At 40.9% G+C, this 21,998-nt stretch overlaps 3 protein-coding genes across 5 annotated transcripts; 2 read left to right on the top strand and 1 right to left on the bottom strand.

The window, feature by feature from the left end:
* Positions 1 to 2,164: 2,164 nt before the first annotated feature.
* Positions 2,165 to 10,541, top strand: ace2 (angiotensin I converting enzyme 2). Its single transcript, XM_076048272.1, has 18 exons — positions 2,165 to 2,378; positions 2,505 to 2,663; positions 2,983 to 3,070; positions 3,435 to 3,578; positions 3,908 to 4,023; positions 4,151 to 4,259; positions 5,363 to 5,460; positions 5,538 to 5,710; positions 6,166 to 6,392; positions 6,983 to 7,127; positions 7,246 to 7,344; positions 7,611 to 7,733; positions 8,015 to 8,217; positions 9,195 to 9,253; positions 9,343 to 9,440; positions 9,537 to 9,653; positions 10,006 to 10,200; positions 10,290 to 10,541. The coding sequence occupies exons 1-18, from the start codon at positions 2,190 to 2,192 to the stop codon at positions 10,381 to 10,383; spliced, it is 2,436 nt and encodes an 811-aa protein (XP_075904387.1). The 5' UTR covers positions 2,165 to 2,189; the 3' UTR covers positions 10,384 to 10,541.
* Positions 10,542 to 10,688: 147 nt separating this feature from the next.
* Positions 10,689 to 15,653, bottom strand: LOC142902934 (uncharacterized). 2 transcript variants are annotated; one of them, XM_076048288.1, is made up of 7 exons: positions 15,570 to 15,653; positions 15,376 to 15,494; positions 14,888 to 14,984; positions 14,246 to 14,630; positions 12,494 to 12,625; positions 12,238 to 12,368; positions 10,689 to 11,899 (listed from the first exon to the last, which is right to left on the bottom strand). In XM_076048288.1, the coding sequence occupies exons 1-7, from the start codon at positions 15,579 to 15,581 to the stop codon at positions 11,678 to 11,680; spliced, it is 1,098 nt and encodes a 365-aa protein (XP_075904403.1). In that variant the 5' UTR covers positions 15,582 to 15,653; the 3' UTR covers positions 10,689 to 11,677. The 2 variants fall into 2 exon arrangements, with proteins under 2 accessions (XP_075904403.1, XP_075904411.1); XM_076048296.1 differs by having other exon boundaries at positions 15,566 to 15,635.
* Positions 15,654 to 16,995: 1,342 nt separating this feature from the next.
* LOC142902946 (uncharacterized) lies at positions 16,996 to 21,922 on the top strand. Of its 2 annotated transcripts, none has more exons than XM_076048315.1 (10): positions 16,996 to 17,323; positions 17,721 to 17,906; positions 18,344 to 18,531; positions 18,635 to 18,850; positions 18,998 to 19,379; positions 19,535 to 19,668; positions 19,755 to 19,994; positions 20,699 to 20,860; positions 21,142 to 21,231; positions 21,315 to 21,922. In XM_076048315.1, the coding sequence occupies exons 3-10, from the start codon at positions 18,349 to 18,351 to the stop codon at positions 21,480 to 21,482; spliced, it is 1,575 nt and encodes a 524-aa protein (XP_075904430.1). In that variant the 5' UTR covers positions 16,996 to 17,323; positions 17,721 to 17,906; positions 18,344 to 18,348; the 3' UTR covers positions 21,483 to 21,922. The 2 variants fall into 2 exon arrangements, with proteins under 2 accessions (XP_075904430.1, XP_075904423.1); XM_076048308.1 differs by having other exon boundaries at positions 16,997 to 17,323; positions 17,693 to 17,906.
* The last annotated feature ends 76 nt before the right edge of the window (positions 21,923 to 21,998 follow it).

Here is a 21,998-nt window from a genome sequence, read left to right on the forward strand (position 1 = left end):
GATTAAACAGACCCAGCAAGACCAAACGACCAATTTAGATGCACTTTATTTCAGACGAGTCCATATATTGTTCACTACTGTAATTTGACAGTATCAACACGAGGTTTTTTCCCCCCCCTGTTGTCTTTTTGCTGAGTGTGAGTTTTCGGATTCCTAAGCCCACTGTTGTGTATTTCATTCACAGTGATTAGCCTGTAGCCACTAGGCTCAGTCTGCACATCGACAGGTCGGCAAAAAACTTGCTGGAGCAGCAAATTTAAGGCAGCACAGATTGACAGTAACCCATCACGGGCCTCACAGTGAGCTGCCAAAGAGCGAGCCAGCTGCAAACATGTTCCACATTTGTCACAGGAGCAGCCAGTGACTCCCGTATCAGGCAAGTGAATGGTTGACATTAACTGCAAGAGTATTTTAGTAACTAGTTAAAAAATAAATAAATAAATAAATAAATATACCAAATTTTATACTTCTAGGCTATAACAGTTATCTCTGTTATCATATGAGGTATTAATAAACCCCACTGCAAACTGCATGCTCGGCTCACTCACTGAACCACAGTCTTCCCTGATCTTTTCAGATAACGGTAACTAAATATGTCCACCTTAAGCAATTATAGAAATGCAAAAACAAATAATTTAGAATACGTTTCCCAACAAGGTAAGACACACGTGACCTTACTGCTAAAACTGCCTTATCGATTGACAATAGTACCAACTCTGTCCACAAGAGGGTCCACAAGCGACGACGACAACAACAACAGTGAAACAATGACGATGGTGTATTTTTTAGTTGTACTTTAGCTGGTTAATAAATACGAAACAATAATGTTAAGGCAATATATCAAATAAATAGAAAGACTTTGAGACTTATTAGCCATCCATCCATTCATTTTCAGCAACCACTTCTTCCTGAACTCAGTAGTGGTAATGGCAGTACTAGTAGTAGTAGGAATAGTTGTTGTTGTTGTTGCAGTTGTAGTAGTGGTTGTATTATTAGTGGTATTAATACATCTTTGAAACCCTTTTAACCAGATTTTTTTTTTTTTTTTTTTTTTTTTTAAACACAAAAAAACCATTGAGATCAAGATCGCCTAAAACTAGTCAACGTCTAAATTCCATCTATAACTCACTTTGGCAAAGACTGAGAATCAACAATTTAGCATACAGGTAAACAGTCCTGTAAGTGAAATAAAATGACAAATCGCTGTCTCATTAAATGAAGCTTACGTGAGTTACTAATTAATCTCCCACAAAATAAAAGACCTATTAAGTAACATTTTAATGTCCATAATCACCAACGTGAAAACTTGCCTCCTTAGCTAATCTCTTATCAGCTTTCATGGCTTATCAGTGCGTGACTTGCAGTTTATATGCTGCTGGAAAATCCTCTTCCTCATCCAGATAAGGAGAATTGAGGGAGCTGTTGTTTCTTTGACATCTTCGATAGTGAAGAGCTGTGTTTGTTTAACATTTGACATCTGAGAGGAATTGGGAAAAAGGTTGAGGAAAAAGGTACTTCCACTTACAGATGGTCATGAGGAAGAGGTTAGTATCAAACTATGTAATACAAAAGCAGATTTAAATAAAACAATACAGGAACTAAAAAAATAAAGATCCAATTTTCAAGGAAGTTGAAAAATATGTTAACTATATTTTTATTATTGTTATTGTTTAGGTTTGAAGGGCATATTGTACTAAACCTTTCCTGCAGTAAAGAAAAAAATGAATGTGCCAATTTACACACCTTTTTTTTTTAATTATTTTTTTTTTTTTTTGAATAAGGCGCACTGGTATTGTCAAGTATTGTTCTCGTGTCTATATTAATACATTTATTGTAATTTGAATATTAGCCAAACCAGCTCCCTGATATTCAGAAGGATTTCAATGCAGCCATTTCCTATTGGAATGGCTGTGTTTACCATGCGTTCCCTTTTTAATCAAACAAAATATTTTCAAAGCATAAGCAACAGATAACAGTACTGTCAGTCAGAGGTTAATCTCTGAGAAGAAGAAAAACATGCTACTGGCATTTTATGAAGCGGTGAGACAGCCTATCTGTAAAAGCAACTTGGATACGCCCTTTATTATGGCTGTCCTGTCCAAAGGCCAAGGCGGCACAGCTAAAGGCTGCAGAGACGGTAAAATCAGAGTACAGTCTCCGTCCATCTCAGTTGGTCTGAAGCAGCCGTCATGTCTGCTCACATCGTTTCAGCACTGCTGCTTCTCTGCTGCATTGCTCCTGTTTGGACAAGTGTGGAAGACGAGGCGAAAACCTTCCTGGATCAGTTCAATACAGAGGCCATCCCCATCACCTACGCAAGCTCGCTGGCATCATGGGCCTACAACACCAACATCACAGACGAGAACGCGGACAAAATGGTGAGGATTCAAACTGCTATTTCAAATCAACGCTGAAAAAAAAAAAGAAAAACAAATACCAACAAAAACACCAAAACTGATATTGTGCGTGTTGGAATCCGGTGTGTCTGTTCTTATGTTCATCAGTCTGCAGCGGGGAAACGTTGGAGCGATTTCTATGCCAACAAGTCAAAAGAGGCCGAGAAGTTCAACATCAGCACCGTCACAGATCCAGAGATCAAACTGCAGCTCATCTCCCTCCAAGACAAAGGCTCCACCGTCCTTCCTGCAGATAAAGCTGCAAAGGTAGCCCGCCGCTTTGGCTTTTGCAGTAATTATGACCTTCAATATGTTTCACAGAATGAAAAAAATCTTCACATAAATTTCACCATATAGGGAGCATGTCTCTAGAGTGTTAGTTCGATTGTGTTCATTATGTCTTCAGTTATTCATAGGTTTGTGTCTTTCTTTTGTTCAGACGAGGGTTCTGTTTTTGTGTTTGTCCAGGTAGGAAAAGCAGAACCCTCGTCTGAACAAACGAGAGACACAAACCTGAAATTTTTAGAGTGCTGTTTGCGTTCACACAGATTAATGCTTTCTTTCGTGTCTTGAATCTTGTTTGCAGCTGAGCGACATTATGAGTCAGATGAGCACAATTTACAGCACGTCGAAAGTGTGTATGGAGGACACCAACTGCCTGACTTTGGAGCCAGGTACTCTCAACACCACCGCTGCCGTGGAGGAGTCAGATAAAGCTGTTTCTAATTGACATATTCACTAAAATTTATATAATCCTTGAGGCAAAACCATGGTTCCATGGTCTCAGTGAATAATAGCGATAAATTATAGTAACAACTCATTCCATACTGATAGACATTTTTTAAGTGCTGTAAAGTAAACCAAAACGTATCTTAAAATCAAAAACAAAAATAGATCAGACATCTAATACGCCACAATTCATATTGTTTAATATGTAGCTTAATGGTGAAACATTCAATTTTACCACCAAGAACCAACATTCCATAAGACATCAAAACACACTTTGACTGCATGCTTCCCGCATTGCCCCGCTGACAGGCTTGGATGGCATCATGGCCGACAGCAAAGACTATGACGAGCGGCTGCGTGCCTGGGAGGGCTGGAGAGTCGCGGCGGGGAAGAAGATGAGGCCTCTGTATGAAGAATACGTAGCTCTGAAGAATGAAGCTTCCAAACTGAACGGTGGGACACCAAAGTTAAAAAAAAAAAAGAAGAAAAAAAAAGAGAGACTGTTTGCAACCTGTGTAGACACACTTCAGAGCGCGAGAGAGCAAATGCTGCAGTGACGAAGAACCTTTGCTCTGGTTTATGGTCTTAGCAGTTCAAGTTCATGTTGTCGCAGCTTAAGGAAATTATGCCACTAATGCGCTGCTACAGTATTATTAAAGTCATTTTGAGTGACAGTAATTTTTATATATACAATAATATTAACCTCATTTTTCCTTCATTATTGTTTTGTTTGGGTAAAGACAAAAATGTGTTTAGTTATAAATTCTGTCCACACTGCTCAGGTTTCCAAGACTATGGAGATTACTGGAGATACAACTACGAGACCTTTGAGGAGGACACCAAGTACAAGTACACTAGAGATGAGCTAATGAACGACGTCCGCTCTCTTTACCACGAGGTACAGCACAGCCTTCCATGTGTGTCCCATGTTTTCCACAATGACGCTGATTGAGCGCAAGAGTGTGAAGAACTTTTGAAATGGATGAGATGGACGATGGTAATAATAACCGTTTGGTTTCTCACAGATAATGCCTTTATACAAGGAGCTGCATGCCTATGTTAGAGCCAAGCTGATTGAAGTATATGGAGACGCACACATTGATCCAGAAGGACATCTGCCAGCCCACCTCCTTGGTAGGTTGATCCAGAACTGCTCTAAAGGGCAGGACAACACCATTATGTTGTGGAATATAATTAGTTTATAGATTTTGATTTTTAATTTCAATTTCAATTTATTTAGGGGAGCCCCTTGAGATGCAACATCTCGCTTTCAAGGAGGTCCCACAAACAAATAACACAAAGACATGCTTTGCAAAGATAGACAAAACACACTGCTCTCCAACTCATAGATGTAATATATAGTATGTAGATATTATCATAGATAGTATTTTGTTCAACAACAAAAACATAACAGTAATGCACGACAAGCAGCATGACAAAGCTTATGTTTAGCTCTCTGATGTCAATCAGTTTATACTTTATAACTCCAACTCCTGATCATGCAGAAGGTTTTGATGCCCATGAGCCAAGCCACAATGAAAACAAAAAGAAAGAAATAGAAACAATGAGTATGTTGACGCTTGAGAACTTCTCCACTTTCTAGCTGCCCTCAGAACACTCGGCCACCTCTCCACACCGAGTTAATAGACAACAAACAGCAGTAAACACAGACCGCTCACCGCTAATGATGTGCTCACCTGCTAAAATGTTGCCAGTGTTATGTGCTTACTTCCTCACTTATTGTTAGAACCGTTGCAAGCGTTAATATTCAGTGGCTCAGTGGAGACTCCATGCACGGGAGCACTGCGGAAGCCAGCTTGTTGCAGCATCAAGTACATCAAGTGCAAAACAGCACATGGAGGGCTGATGATGATGCCTCCACATGTTGCCTTCTTAATCTGTTTTGTAAAGACGTGTCCCCGTTTAGAGGCTCCATCCTTCATCTACCCGCATTAAATTCCCTTCTTTCAAGACTCTCGAATGTATGGAGCCAAATCCCCTATAGGTTCTGAGCTGGCAGTTCAGGCAGTGACACTTAATGACATGGCTGGAGATCTTTTAACAGGCGAAACCACCTCCCTTGTTTCTTGAAAACTCCAGCCTTGGAAGACGTAGCGTGGATTCAGCTGGTTAAAGCAGCTGCATTGAAACTTAGCAGCAATTCCGCAGAGCTGTTTAATATCGTTAATGGTTCACATTATATGACTTTTTTATTTTTTACAACTTTATTTGTTTAGGGGACATGTGGGGAAGATTCTGGACCAACCTTTATACTGTGACTGTCCCATACAAAAACGTGACAGACATCGACGTCACCGAAACTATGGTGGAACAGGTACAGTATAATCTGGCGTTATTCAATCCTGTTCAGAAACTGAAAAATAGCTACAAAATATGGATTTATGTTTCCAGGGTTGGAATGTGACCAGGCTCTTTAAAGAAGCAGAGAAATTCTTCATGTCTGTGGGTCTCTATGAAATGTTTCCAAACTTCTGGACCAACTCCGTTCTGGAGAAACCCCCTGGCGACGTCCAGATGGTCTGTCACCCAACAGCCTGGGACATGGGGAACGGGGAGGACTTCAGGTGAGATTCATCCACAGACTCGGAAACAAAGGCGAATGTACGATAAAGTCTTAACATAGCTCCAGTTCTTCATCAGGCATATGTGGGAGTTTATGCTGCGTCGGGTAAAATATCCTATCTCTTAAGTACACTGGAGCCATAAATATGATTATTCAGTGATTCTACTTCCAAGATAACGGGAGTAAAACATTAATCTATAGAGTCAAGTGTATCTTCAGTTCACGTCTGATTGTTAAACACTAATATGTCAAGGGCTATGTGTCCAAATAACGCGGATGTATGTTACTCAACATGAAGTGCCTAAAACACGAGAGTTGTCAGAAACATTTACTGCATCACTTTATTTTTTAGACACTGTACTTTATTTTTTTGACACTGTGCACCTGACGTGGCAACAAGCCTCTGACTCATTGTTGCTGCTGACAACAACACAACCTCTTCCTGAATGTCACCAGAATCAAAATGTGCACCAAGGTGGACATGGACAACTTCCTCACTGTGCACCACGAGATGGGTCACAACCAGTACCAGATGGCGTACCGCAACCTGTCCTACCTCCTGAGGGACGGCAGCAACGAGGGTTTCCACGAGGCTGTGGGAGAAATCATGTCCCTCTCTGCTGCAACTCCTGAGCACCTGCAGAGCCTGGGACTCCTGGCTGACGACTTCACATCAAATACTGGTACACTCATCATTTTGATTGCTATTTACTTCAAAAAACAAACAAACAAACAAACAAAAAACTCAGTGAGGACATTCTAAAGTAAAGTCTACTTATGAATGTGTCAAGTTTAAACCAAGAAAAACTTGTAAAGTTACTGAGCAGTAAAATATTGACATGTTGACTGTACGTCAACTCTGCTGACGTACATAACTAAAAATAAACATGAAGTAAAACAAAAGCCAGTCTTGAGTTGGTTGTAAACATGTGCCAGGGTTTATAACAACATGAATAGTCAGAAATAACCTCAACACATTCACATTCTTTGCCACATGAGTAGACCTTATCAAGACTACATCACCACTTTGCCTCAGGAAAACACGACCTTTAGCCAGCCAGTTAATTGTTATGCAACCTGTCATTTACTGACAACCTCTGTCATAGGTGGAGCTTAAAGTGTGACTAACAATAGATTGGCTCTCTGAAAAGTCTCCAAAAGGAAGGATAAGATCATTGTCTCTTGGCAATTTTGATTTTAGAAATTTTACAACAGGCTCAAAAAAAACCAAAAACTTGTATTGTAACGTGCGTTATTTCTCCCTCTTTTCCAGAGACAGAGATAAATTTTTTGTTGAAACAAGCACTGACCATTGTGGCCACGCTGCCTTTCACCTACATGCTGGAGGAATGGAGGTGGCAAGTGTTTAATGGGAATATCACAACGGATGAATGGATGGAGCAGTGGTGGAATATGAAGTAAGCAGATTCCAGTCACTTTGTTGCAGCACGTGAAAAGTTCATTGTGGCTGTGACGTCACAATGTGTTGTGATGCTAGCTGTCAGTATTACAGCTTCTCATCTTTCTCTTTGACAGGAGGGATTTGATTGGTGTGATGGAGCCAGTTGCCAGGGATGAGACCTACTGTGACCCTCCTGCTCTCTTCCATGTGTCTGGAGACTATTCTTTCATCAGGTGCCACTCTCACACTAAAAGCTAACCCATGACGCAAGATATCAAGCTTTCAGTATGGGGTGTCTGTAGACAAATAAACTAGATAGTGTAAATGAATAAGTAAATGTTGGACTTCCTGCTATTAATGTGCTGATGGTTTCCCTGTCATGAAGTTTAAAACGTCACTAGGGAGTCTTCCTACAACTCACTTAGGTCAAAGTTTGCAGGTGTGGTGTCCACGTTACTGCGTCTGACAGTGTCTATCGTGTGTCACATTTTCATTTCAGATACTTTACAAGAACCATTTACCAGTTTCAGTTCCAGCAGGCACTCTGCGATGCAGCCAATCACACAGGTCCCCTCCACAAATGTGACATCACTAATTCCACAGAGGCTGGAACAAAGCTGAGGTGAGGATTTTTTCCATGCATGTTGAAACTGTAGGAGAGATTATCCCTTTTGCAGTAGCATCATGATCTTTGATTTGATTTTTCAAGTCTTTAATGTCTCCGAAGGGCAAGTGGCCAAAACACTGGCCCAGAATAAAAAGCAATACATCAGGCACTATGGTGTACATGAGCAAAATGAATAAAATGAACAACTAAATCATCACAATTTCCCAGTTCTTACTCAGCTACTGTCATACAGAATTACAAAAGTGATGAATCAAATCCATTCCCTTTACTCTTAGGGATATGTTGGTGTTGGGACGGTCTAAGTCCTGGACCCGAGCTCTGGAGACGATATCAGGCGATGTTAGGATGGACGCCAAGGCCCTACTGAGTTACTTTGACAAACTTCACACCTGGCTGAAGGAAGACAATGACAAACACAACAGGCTGAGAGGCTGGAGAACTCGCCCACCTGTGACACCAGTGCCACCTGTGTCTAACTGTGGGTATATCATGAATGATGCACTCATCTCATTTTGCCATTTTTTACTCGTTATGGTCATAAATAGTGGGTAGTTTTACAAACTGTGCTCTGCAGTGCACACCTCACAGTAAGAGAACAGAACCCGGGCCGTGGTGAAGATGTTTGAACATGCAAACCACATTTAATTTGACCTCTGACTGCATTTGATCAAAAAATGAGGAAAATGGGTTTCAGATGAAGGTTGAAGCCAATTATTTAATTTAATTTTTTATTTGTTTGTTTCTTCAAAACCACAATTATATTTGTGTACACACACACACACACACACACACACACACACACACACACACACACAAATATGTATTTTTTTTAAAAGCAAATTAATTTACATGTTATTGATTGATAAAAACTCTTGAACTGACTGATGAAGTTAGAACCAAAAACTTTTTCATATCTTTGTTGTGTTTCCATAAACTCTGTTGAGGTACATTTTGTAGAATACAGCTTTAGAAATGTTTCTTGAATCACAGCAAATGCACAGTATATTTTATGGAAGCTGGTTTGCCAAATAACTTGGACATAGCAAACATTAAGTTCACATACAGTCTTTATGTTAGATTGTATGATGCTGTGTCTAATTTCAAGAGTGATTTTTACCGTGACGCCCCGGATTACATCCAACAGTCTTTCCTTTCTGGTCAGTGGGTGACACTCACTCTTGATTCTGTCATACAATGACAGTTTGAGAGTCAGTAGTTTGCTCTCTCGATTCTAGAGTCTAGAATGTAGTGTGCTCACTATAGGGCAAATATTGGACACGCTGGACCTGGTTATTATCTTCAATTATTATTTCAATCTTGTTTTTTCTTCATGAAAATATAGACTTGATTTTTGTTACTTCCGAAAGTTCTGTGGCCTGAAATTGTTTCTACTTAAAAAAAAAAAACAGTTCATCTTACTAAGTTTATTCCTTCTTTTATCTTTTTATTTTTCAGTCCATGACAGTGCTGTGAAAGTGAGGATAAGTTTAAAGGCCGCACTGGGTGACAATGCAGTGAGTGTTGACTTTTTTTTTTGCATTTGGCTACAAATGTTATACATTATGTAAAAGAAACAGCTTCTAACCACAGGTTAATTTTTCAGTATCCATGGAACGACGATGAGATGTACCTGTTCAGGGCCACGGTAGCATATTCCTTGAGGCAGTACTACAGTCAGCAGAACAAGACCTTGAACTTCACGTAAGTTGCTGGCTTCATCTCAGTCATTCGACTTCCCTTTGCCTGACCTTTGATACGCATGTTGATCTGTGAGTGTTTTCTGACCCACATGTGCAGTGCAGAGCATGTCCAAACAGACAATCTGACACAACGGATTTCCTTCTACATGGCGGCCACCAACCCACAAACTCGCTCTGAATACATTCCAAAGAGTGACTTGGAGGCTGCTATAGAGTGAGTCAATATTCATTGGAATTGTGACTTACAACTACGAATGAATCATTGTAACTCAAGAGAATGAGTTGAGTGCCGGCATGGCAGATACAGTGGTACAGATTGTGATGGTCGGTTTGCTTATGAAATGCTTGTGGTTGTGTGTTTCTCAAAATGCAACTATTTTCAGAGTAATCTATTAGCTGCAATATTTAGTTCAAGACTACAGCAAATAGCGCCAATGAGATGTTAGGCTATAAACTGTGTTTTATGTACAATTGTCGCTATCATTCAGTAGTTGACAGCACTCAAGCTGTCACACCATCACCAGCATGGCAGAAAATCTCACACGTGCCCGATGTGATGTTCTCAGGTTGAATCGAGGCCGAATAAATGAAGTGTTCCGACTGACTGACCAGACCCTGGAGTTCATAGGCATCGTTCCTACACTGTCGCCCCCATATGAGCAACCAGTCCCGGTGTGGCTGGTGGTATTTGGAGTCGTCATGGGACTGGTCGTGCTAGCAGGCATCTACCTCATCGTCTCCGGGATCAGAGAGCGTAAAAAGTGAGTTTGCTCTAAAGACAGAAGACTTACTTAAGTGTTGTCGGGCACGTTAAGCTGTGAGACATCCCGTGACGCTTGTGTGTTTCCAGGAAACCTAAAGCGGTGGAGAATCCCTACGAAGACAGCATAGGAGAATCAAACAAAGCCTATGAGGACAGTGACGACGAACAGACTGGCTTTTAAACTCACACTTGGCACCAATGAAGAGATGAACAGTGTCCTTGGTGGTCACGGAGACAAGACAAGTGAAGATTTTTCCATCCTTAGCAGTGCTGCAGGCCTCACCCCAAAACTGTTGTAAATGTGTATTTGACTTTTTACCTTTGTAGTTAATTGATTCATGGCTAAAACGTCACTGACTAAAGCCTTGTGTAAAATTGTCAATTTTGCCTCGAGTTGTATAAATAAGTATAAGCAATGTTTTTCAACGGTATAACTTCTTTACAAGGGACACAAAGGTATGAAAGAAATATGCTTGTTAAAATGTCCACCGGCACAAAATCAAATCATTTTATTAGAAATTCACATATTCCTGAAGTTTCATAAGTACAGTCAGGTGCAGTTTGTACAAACATTCAGTGAAAATATCAGCTTTGAAAACATAATATTGAACAGCATAGTACAAAATACACGACACTTCTGAGAGTCAAATCCAAACTTCTGTGTGCCACTCAAGTGTTATTTAATTATTATTTTTTTCAGTTTGCATTGAGTGTAGGTTTTGTCTGTAAAGGGTTTTCCCTATTGTTTAAACCTTTGTGTCATTTGTATTAATTGTATGTTGTCCTACTGACAGTTGTAATATGAATTCTCACATTTTTTTTTAAAGCTGCTCAAAAAAAAAAAGCTGCTCTAAATCATGGTATTTCATTGGTAGTGTTTTAGATTTCAGATGTTATGTTAAGGATTGATCAGTGTATTTTGCTAAACTATTTGTCCTACCTATATCTGATTATATAACAAAAGGTTACACTTAACCTTAAATGAATCTAAATATGAAGTCTTCATGTTTCAATTACTTATTTTTTTAAGAAACCATACATTAGGAATCTTGCTTTAGTCAGTATGTCATATTTATGTATTTATTTTAGGGATGATGTTTGTAAAAAAAAAAAATAATAATAATACAATAAAATAAAATCATCATACCCCATACCTCCTGGTGATTAACATTTGAAAGGGCATATAAAGGAATACATTATTATTACACTTCCTTCACTGAAGTTTAACATATTTAATTAAGGTGTGTATTGAATAGAAATATGCATTGTACTTCTAATAACAAAATAAGTACGTATCGTCGTCTACTATGAAATCTGACCACAACCAAATCACAAAATAACGTGTCATATGATGCATATCTACTCCCTTCTGCAATAGCAGAATTTGACATTGTACATACTTCCTCAAGCAGCAGAGCTTCTCTAAAAAAAATTTAAAATAAAATTGAAACGAAATGACTTGAATGTCAGTGAACTCAGTCACTTTGAATGATGAACAGAAACGATTTCTCCTCCATCTCTGGACACAACTCTGCCACATCCACCAGCTTTGTGCTCAGGACTCGGATGAACCAGCCGCGATGCAGCGCTGACTCAAACTGGTACTGCTTTGTGAGATCTGACTTCATGTAGAAGAGGAAGGAGAGCCTGGCCGGGTCGTTTGTGGAGATCTTCTGCAGGCTCTGCTTTGTGCATGTCTGCGTCAACACGCGTGGACAACATTTAGCTGTTAGAATGATTGTGCTTTTTTTCTGTTTGCAATTATCCCAAGAGCCTGGCCATTTCAATCACGGTCATATTAAGAAAGAATTACTGTCGATGCGCATGCATTTAGTAACATCTATTAAAGATAAATTCATAAGTACATTCCAAATTCCAACTATCGCATGCAGAAACACTCATGGAGAAATGAAATGCACGAATGGGTCAGCAGTTGAGAAAGGTAAGTTGAGGATGAAATGCTTTCCAGCGATTACATTTTTTTCAGCACTTGAAATAAATGTGTTAGAGCTCAATACTGTCACTCAGAACTTACGCCTATTTGCAGGGATATCTTCTCCTCACTCTTGCAGCACCTGAGGAAGCAGTTGGACCCAGTGAAGTTGAGCACCACTGGCATTCCTCTGAAAACACCATTTGACTTGTAGTAGTAGATGGTAATTTTCTCTGAGAACACAACAGACACACAGCAGTAAATCCCCACTGGCTTAAAGTCCATCTGGGACAGCGATTATCAGCATGACTTGAACAGTAATGTGTGGGTTTGCCTGATGCTGTTTTGGATGTCTCACCTGGGTTTGGGGAGGCATAAATTGGAGTGTGAAACTGCGGGCAGAGACCTCGGAGGTAGTACCTAGAGGACACATTTTGAATGGCCTTTTCCGACAACTTCTGCATGCTGAAACTTTCACTTCCTCTGGAAACTTGATACAAACACACACGCACACACACACGCACACGCACACGCACGCACGCAGGCACGCACGCACAGGGAACAATCAGAGATAACAGTAACTTAGATCCTCTTTGAAAGGAAAACTCTCTAAAGGGGAAGCAGAATTCCCCCTTACAGAGTGACGCATTAAGAAAAATCACCGAGCAGCACTGCCAGGCTGACAATGAAAAACAAGAGTGAATTTATGAATATGTACTTTTGTATACAAATAATATTACTGTGCCCTGCCTTCGCCCTAAGACAGCTGGGATAGGCTCCAGCAGACCCCCGTGACCCTGAATAGGAATAAGCGGGTATGGAAGATGATGAATAATATTACTGTTTTATTTTTAAATATTTATATTACAAGGTGACCCTGGGAGCTAGTATGACCAGTTGACTTGAGCTGGGCTGACACAATAGAATAGACCACCCTTATTGATCCCCGGTTACAGCAACTCTATAGTGCAACATAGATGGAAAATTATATTAATTAAAGAAATAAGGCAATAAAATAAATATTTGTAGGATATAAAAGGAAAAAAAACTAGATATTTATATTTTATGGACAGTTGAATTTACAGCTATATACATACCGATATGCTCTACTCTCAACAACCACCTATGATCGCCTCGCCTCACCTCGCCTCGCTACGGTACGCTACGCCTCGGTACGATTGTGTTTTCATTGGCGGGACAATGTTTTCGTTCCCTACATTGTTTTGCCGTCCGGGTGTACCCGTGCAATTCCATTTGCCGGGAGAGTTCCGTGTACACTTTTACGTTACGAACCACCCCGTCCAGTTCCCGCTGAATTCTGTCTTCCGCCACCACTGACAAAAAATGTTGACCTCCGAGTTTCTCCACGGCAAAAAATCGCTCAGCCACCTTAACAGCCACACCTAGAACCCTTACAACAAGAAATGGCAGTTGGGTTTTCGCGCTGTTTTCGCAGAAAATCTGAGCCAATCAGAGCCCTGCTCGTCGCTACGTCACCACTACAACCGGTTTGCCAGTGCAAACACCAAGGCGAGGTTAGGCGAGGTTAGGAGAGGCGAGGCACTGTAAACACGGCCTTCGTTAACCTATCCGGATGTTAGTAATGTGTGTTTTCCTCCTCACCCCCCACATTGTCAATGCTAACCTGCTGTGATGCTGGTGGAGACTGGATGCAAAACAGGCTACATGTATTTGCTGCTACAATAAAAATATTCCAATCATGAGCTGTCTGACCAAAGGTCCTGCAGTTCCTCTGGAAATACTACAAGTACTACTACCACAACTAATGATAAAGCCTTGCTTCAACCTCCCATGAGTGCAAATTTACTATCAGTACATTTAAGAGTGATTTAATATTTAACGATAAAAAAATGAACTTTTGGAAATAAATCCATTTCCCTGTGTTGTTGTAATTGAATGTTCCCCTTCAATTTGATCAGTTTACTGTGTCAATGTATGAACCAATGAAGAAGCTTGTCTTCTTTATTACCGTAACCCTCACTCTTTAACCCTCAAGCTTTAATAGAGGTGTAAAAAAGGCAGTTTGCATAACACTGAAATGACTGATTAGCTGTGTAATGTCAGTAGATTTAACAGAAAATCCCCTTACCAAGTGTCACGGTCGTCCTTGACTCGGCCACCACAATGACATCATTCATAAAGCAGTTGTCCTCAAGACAGCCCAGACAGGTGCAGCCACCTTCTCCACCCCTGGCCTTCAACACTGATATCCTTGTCTTCATCATGGACACAATGAAAAGGTCTTGGACTTTCCCATTTTCCTCATTTCCGCTTGAGCAGAACTTCTCCTCCGAGCCCTCTCCTGAACTCCCCTCCTGCCTCTCACTCTCATCCTCTTTCCAGTCGTCCTCTCGAGTCATCTCCATATTGAAGGTGAGCAATGCAGGTGTCTTTGACACAGGATAGAAGATATCATCCCCCTCGAAGGTGGCTTGCATGGTGGGCTCCGTCTCTTTGCTGGATTTGTGCAATGTCTGCATGGAGACTCAGAGATTCAGTGTTTTCACTCATACCAGATCACTTAGTCCTTTAATTCATCTTTAAAAGTGAATGAAATAGTAAGAAAAAATAAGTAGTGGTACTACTTCTAATGTACAACCTTCCCCATGACAAACTCACATGTGTACATACAATACCACAAAGTGAAGTGACAAATTGTTGTTAGTGAAATTGAGAAGAAAAATGTCAAACAAACTTGTTGTGCCACAAATGACCCCGTCTGTGAACTCACCAGCTTTGGATTGCCCTCAGCTATTATATGTGTCAGTTCCTTTGGCGTCATATTGTGCAAGTCAATATCATTTATCCGCACAAGTCTGTCTCCTTTCCTGGAAGATGGAGAAAGAAAGTCAAAGAAAGTCAGACGCTCACTACAGCACACTACCCAAACTATGACTTCCAGGTATTTTATAATAGCTAAACATGAGCTAAATCCCTTTCTCTTGTATAGCACAATTCCTGTCAGCTTTTTTTTTTTTTTTAGTCCAGTGATTCCCATTGTTGATCTTTGCTGCAGTCCAAGTCAAATTTCTTATCTCTATATTTTCTTTGTTAATTGTTACTGCACAAGGGGGATTCAGATAATTCACATGGTTCTTATTTCTGTTGTCTTTGCCTGTATGACATTGTTTTCCCACAGGAATTAAAACGTCTTGACATGTATTACAATGTCAAAATGAATAAGTGACATTCACATTTCTTGTAGCATCTGTACTGTACCTGGCAAAAGTTTTCTCCCTGCTTGTCTTTTGGTACTTCACCACGTTTTCCACCTTATACTCGTGCTTTCCTTCTTCGAGCTTGTGGGTAATCAGTATTCCTCCCAGAGCTTCAGACTCCTGACAAAACATGTTGTTATTTAAAATACATTGTAGATCAATGTAGCGTTGAAAGACTTTGTTTTATTCACCTACCGGCGGATCCATGACGGCTGCTGAGAAACCTGGCGACTGAAGTCGGTGCCACTCACGGCGCTCTTATACAGCTAGTGTGGTTCTTCTTCGCTTTAGAAGAAGGGAAGTAAAAACAAGTGGCATATCGTCAGTAGAAGAGGAACTGATGTCACTTCTGCAAATTAGGAACTGGGTGAATATCAGTAACTCTCAACAGCGTTTGTTCTGTGAAACTTTTGTACACTTGCTCTGTCGCGTGACAGATTTGGCTCATCTTTTTTCCATGCAGGTGTTTTATTAAGATTTTTCCTGAAACAGTAGAAGGAGGTCAAACTAATGAAAGCCAGCTCGTGAAACCATTTTTTGTAAAACAGCCATTTCCGGTTGCAGGATCCTCAACACTTCCCAAAACTTCACCAAAACCGTATCACACTGTAACTGACAGAAAAGGGTCCATTGTGCTGTCAGAACCTCTGCAGAGATAGCAGAAGTACTGTAACACTTTGTTACCCTGTGACCCACAGTCAGTTGGTGTTGGGTTCTTTTCCATATTTGAAATGATGGCCAATCCCCAGCCCTTTCAGGATTTTTTAAATTGATAAAAATAGATAGATTGAATTGCATCGAATAGATGCAAATAAAATATCCATTCACCCACTTTTTTTTTTTATTACCACTTCCGTGGCCCATCCCAGCCTGGGCAAATGTGGCTTTCACCCGTTTATCTCAGTGCCACAGAGAAAGACAAACAACCTTTGTCACTCACACGCACTCCTACAGACAATGCAGAGTTCCCAATAAAGAAGAAAGAACCCAGCACATGCAGGGAAGAACATGCAAGGAAAATATGTGAAGAAAAGTGAAGCCACCAATGCAGAAAATGACCATAGAAAAAGTCTAGAAGATCTTTCACAGTCTGTTGAGTAAACAACATTTTTCAGGCAGCAGGTGACAATAGTCACAAAAATAATTGCCATGAGGAGCTGTGTAAACTGTGTACCAATGATATGCAGAAGTGTTTTCAAGAACAACTAAAACTGCACATAACTGTCACTTCTGCTACTCGCTTATAGCGACAAATCGTGACACCTCTCTAATTCTGACAGTCCGATCAGTTACAAAACGAAGTTCCGACTGAAGTTTTCCTGCTCTTAGTTCTTGTTCAGCTTGTTATGGACATTGCTGAATCATATTTTCGTTATCTGTATTCCTTTTTTATGTTTTAGATATGAAGCCTAATATGAGCGAATGCTGTGATTTATAGCTGTCAATGGCTGATATACAGCAGATATATGACAGATTTTCCTCCGGTGATAAAATTTTATAATGTAGCAGACAAATCTAGAGATTCTAGCTGGTTTGTCAGCCAACTCATTGTAATGACTCAATGACTCATTGTATTATATATTTAAATGGACTAAAATTTTGAAGAATTTTCAGGAAAATAACTATTTTTCCAGCTGGACTTAATATCGAATAGATGAATCAATAGATGTTAGGCTGTTGCTGCAGAACTAGAACGAGTGAGCCCCCCTGCCTGTTTTTTTTTCTGCTGGGATGTGTTGTGTTACTAAATTTAAACAAATGGACACTATTTCCAGCTGGCCCAGTGGAGCTGCTAAGGTCCAGCTAAATCTGTAGACGCTGAACTGGTTTGAGTTTCACAGGTGGCATGCAGCACTGTCGCAAAAAGTCAGTTGGCCACATGCAATGGCTGTAGTCTGGAGCTGAGACACACACACAACGTTTGGACAAGAGTCAACACTCGGAGCCAGGTACAGTGAAGAACTATGTCTGATCATTATCAATATAATACCATATGATATAATATAAAAGTAACCAAATGACTATTGAGTTTGAGTTTTTCATGGAGAGGAAAGTTGATTTCTTTTTAGATTAGCTTAGAGTAAATGTCGAATGTTCTCTGTAATGCCAGGTTTTAAAAAATCACACTAGGAGAAAAGCTGAAATGCTTCGAGCTCCTTTTCCATTTTACTGTTTCAAAAATAGCATCAACCATTGAAACACATTTAAGAAAAGTACCACTGTGTGAAAGTCCCTCTGAGTAATAACTCTTCTAGGCTTTTAAAGGAACACAGATCACAGATGTTCTCGAGGTTAAAACTTTGATGTCTCTGTTTCAGATGGTTTTACTTGATGTGTTAATAATAGGTGGTGGCCCACATGCCCTGACCCTCGCTAGCTTGCTATCCAGCACTGAGCCTGATGCAAACTGTGACTCGGGACATGACTTGGCCCCGTGTGCCACCTTCTCAGGACCTCAGTCAATTCTGGAACAAACCGGCAACAAATGCACAAGTCACAAGAAGAAGAAAAAGAAGCAGAGGCTAGTGGCTGGTAAAGCTTAGAATTTGGAAATGAAGTAATTCGTCGGTTGACTGATGAGTTGATGTATTTTCTATGATTTTTCTTTGAAAGTTATTTGGAATTTCCATCAGGTGCTTGTGGAATTGTGACAGCCCCATTTTTGAGAATCAGATATTTCTGCTGACTTTGATAAAAAAAAAAAAAAAAAAAAGGTATTCAATAAGACTAATGTTGGAAAATCTGCTCATTATGAAAGTGACATCTGAATAATTTAACCTAGAGACAAATAAAAATGTACTAGAAACGTAATGTGCTTGATTCAGCAAGGTTGTCTTTCTGTTTGGACTTTGTCAGTCAAATCCTTATGATACTGTCAAGAACTAATATGACACAAAAAATTAAGACACACACACACACACACACACACACACAGGGAACAATCAGACCTTTATGATTGGCTTGTGCAGGTGCCATGGCAGTGGAACAACCAGCAGCTAAGTGCACAGTATCAGAGACGGTTGCAGGCACCCCACTGAGCCTCCGAGCTGTGGATTCCTATGGGAAGTGGACGGCACTGTGGGAGAGCCAGTTCACAGCTCTGAACATCCCGCACCTGCGCTCTCACACACTGGTGCATACAGATGCACTCAAAAAGGTATGAACACAACCGACAACCAGAGCGTCTTTTTTCTTATAAAGGGATGAAGAGAAACGTTTAATTTGCAGCACAGTTGTAATAAGTCTGTGTTACCTGACAGGAAGCGCTGCAGGAGTTTGTTTTGAAACAAAATCGTCTGATGGAGCTTCACAGTCTTCCAGACCAAATTTATATTTTGGACGAAAATGCATTCTTCAATGACATGAGACTCGGCAAGAAGGAGAGGAAACGTCTGAACGTCAACACGGCACTCAGGAAGAGTTTATCCTTCTGTCTGCCAGGAACCAAACTGAGTGTGGATTTCTTTCAAGATCAGGTTGGTCAAGAAGTCTTTATGATTTTTGTGCGTTCTGCTTGGTACTGCACAGCTTTCAATACATCTCTTCCTGCAAAAGCTGAAAAATACACACAAGATGTCGATTATTATGTAGGTGTTGCAAAGTTGTTGATTTTAAACACACAGGTGGAGAGATATCACTTGGACAGTGTGCTGCTCAAGGGAACCGTGGAGTCCATCACCCCTGTGATTGACTGTGAGGACGGAATGGAAGCAGACGATGAGAGGATGAAGGGACGGGGGGGAGAAGATGTGGTCCGCGACGGCGTCAAGAAAACTGTCAAGTATTTTCAAGTCACGCTTCAGGAGGGCGACGCCATTAAAGCTCGGCACGTCGTCATGGCCACGGGTCCGACCCGCGCACAAACGGCAAACATCCCCTCGTGGGTTCGGAGCATTGGGGAGAGTTACCCGGAGGGGCGCCTGCAACACACAGTGCACCTCATGCATCGCCTGGCAGCTGCTCAGCAAAAAGACGCAGGTTCTGCCAGACAAATGGAGGCTGACAGTGAGTTTGATTTTCCCAATCTGAGCAGGATGACTATGTTCTGTGAGAGGTTTTTATTGGGGGGGCTGGATGTTTCCTCATAACCTTCCTATGAAGTGTTGTTCAACCTTTTTGGAGCCACGGCATGCAGTTCTCTTCCTCACATGTTTGTCTAGGCCTGTGCGCAGTGTGTGAGGTAGGCCAGAGAGTCATGGTTGTGGGTGGAGGCCTTACCAGCGCTCACGTCGTCTCCATCGCTCTGCAACAAGGGGCCAGTCACGTGACGTGGGTCATGAGGAAGCACCTGCAGGTGGAGTTGGCGGCCCAAAAAGTGCACGTTCAGACCGGCCGTCTAGTTTTGCTTGCTTTCCAAGATCTTCACACTTTCCTCCGCAGTTGAAACAGTTTGACGTGGGCGACGTGGAGGGCTTGGTGGGCCGTTACTCGCACACCGAGCACGGCATTAAAATGGACGGCCAGGCCTACCTGCGGCAGTTCTACAACCAACGCAGCTTCCACAAGCGGCTGGCAATGATCCGCCAGGCGAGGAAAGGAGGAGCCGTCACCCCCGAGGCCTACGTCCACCTCCAGCCGTTCATCCTGAGCGGACAGGTGGATGTGAAGACGTACTGTGAGGTACGTACTGGGGTATGGCTTGGCTGCACTGAAGGGAGGACAGTTTGAAGGGGTCCTGTTGTGACAAACTGACCTTTTCACACATTTAACACAGCTTTTTGTGTTCCTTGCCACAACAAGTCCGAAAAAATGACAACGTTTAAGCTGTTCAGATTTTCCTCCACTTTCTACGTCTAAAAGTGGGCCTATCATCTTAGCAACGCTTCTGTACACTTTTCTATTAATGTGGGCAAGACGAGAGGGACAAAACTGTTTTCTCAAGACAAGTACTGGGCGTGCTGTTTTTATTTAAAGTGATAAATAATGAAACAACAATTGTCAAACTATCCAAAGGGGCAGGCTCACTGTCCTGGGTTTTGGTAATCAGAATATAGTCACTAGACATCTTCCTCAATAGCTAGTGTGAGCAGTGAGCACCTGGTCAATCACAAAGCATTGGGATGTTCCAAGGCGGAGTCCCATTGAACAGGTAGAGAAGGGAGGAAGAGTCAAAACAGCCTCTTCAGGTTGAGAGAAAAACCTTTAAAAGGATGCTTAGTAAGGACTAAGAATTTTTTTTGATCAAACGATCTAGAAGCCAACCACCAAAATTAATTTATTAAATATGGAAATGTCCCATTTTAAAAAGAAGCCAAGATGTAGCATGAGGTTTTTTTTTTCTTCTTCTTTTTTTTTTCTTTTTTTTAAGATGAGTCTCTTGCCAGGTGACGGAGGCCAGCTGGTGTTACAGGAACCAGGTCTGGAGTCTTTTTCTCAGCACTGGGCACCGCTGGAGTGGTGACATGATCTGGCTCGCAACCGGCTGCAAACTTGATGTCAAAGAGGACCAACTGCTGTTTAACGTGATGAAAGAGTTCCCCATTCAGGTGGGTTGACAAAGTGAAGGCTTCGTTAGCGTCAGTGAGTACATCAACAAAATATATACACTACCAGTCAAACGTTTGGACACATACTTCTGATTTAATCATTTCTCTTTCATTTTCATGACTATTTACATTGTAAATTATCACTCATGGCATCAAAACTATGAATGAACACATATGGAATATGTATTGCAAATTTTATATTTTAGATGACCTAGAATAGCCACCCTTCATATAAAATATATAGAGTATACATAGTGTATGTGACATGTCCCTACGACTAGGTGATCGATGGCTGGCCGTGCATATCAGAAAGCTTAAAATGGACAGAAGAGTGTCCGCTCTATCTGATGGGGCAGTACACAGCTCTTCAGGTGGGTTTCTCCCTGCTGCAGGTCTCAATAACCACGTCACACACAGTCAGTACCTGAAGGGCTTTCTTCCTTTTCTCTCTCAGGTTGGACCTCATGCAGTTAACCTGGCTGGTGGACAAGCTGCCAGCATGAGAATTTCCAGGGACATCATGCTGCGACTCCATCCAGACAATGCAGAGGCTGCGCAACTGACTGGCAAAGCAAAGACCGAAGAATACATTCAACAGATGAAAGGGCTGCTGTGGCTTTAGCTTCAGCATCAAGTCTGCAAAAATCACATTATTTATGTATTTATTTTATAATTATTCTTTCCGTGTTTAGCTGTTTACTGTTGCCTTATTACATAGTGTTCCTGTAAAGTGTCCTAGGCTACTCAGAAAGGTGCTTACAAATATAATTTATCATTATTATTATTATTATTATTATTATTATTATTATTATTATTATTATTACAAATGTAAGCTTCTTTTCTTTCTTTCAATATAGGAAGGAAACTGTAACGATATCTATGGCAAATTATGGATTAGGTACATTACTGAAGAAAAATGTTGTGCAGTTTGCATCATTTTGACCTTAATTGTAAATCTGCAAGAATTTTAGAGGTTTATGAAGACAATGTTCATATTCATATTTGTGAATATTAGTGTTGTGCAGATCAATATTCAAGTTAGATACTACCAGACTTGTCCAATATCAGGTATTAAAGGTGCTCACATGTTTGTCTAGGCCTGTGCGCAGTGTGTGAGGTGGGCCAGAGAGTCATGGTT

Source organism: Nelusetta ayraudi, unplaced genomic scaffold, assembly GCF_046127955.1.
Source record: "Nelusetta ayraudi isolate G7.1 ecotype Tasmania unplaced genomic scaffold, CSIRO-AGI_Nayr_v1 ptg000005l, whole genome shotgun sequence".
NCBI classification, from domain to species: Eukaryota; Metazoa; Chordata; class Actinopteri; order Tetraodontiformes; family Monacanthidae; genus Nelusetta; species Nelusetta ayraudi.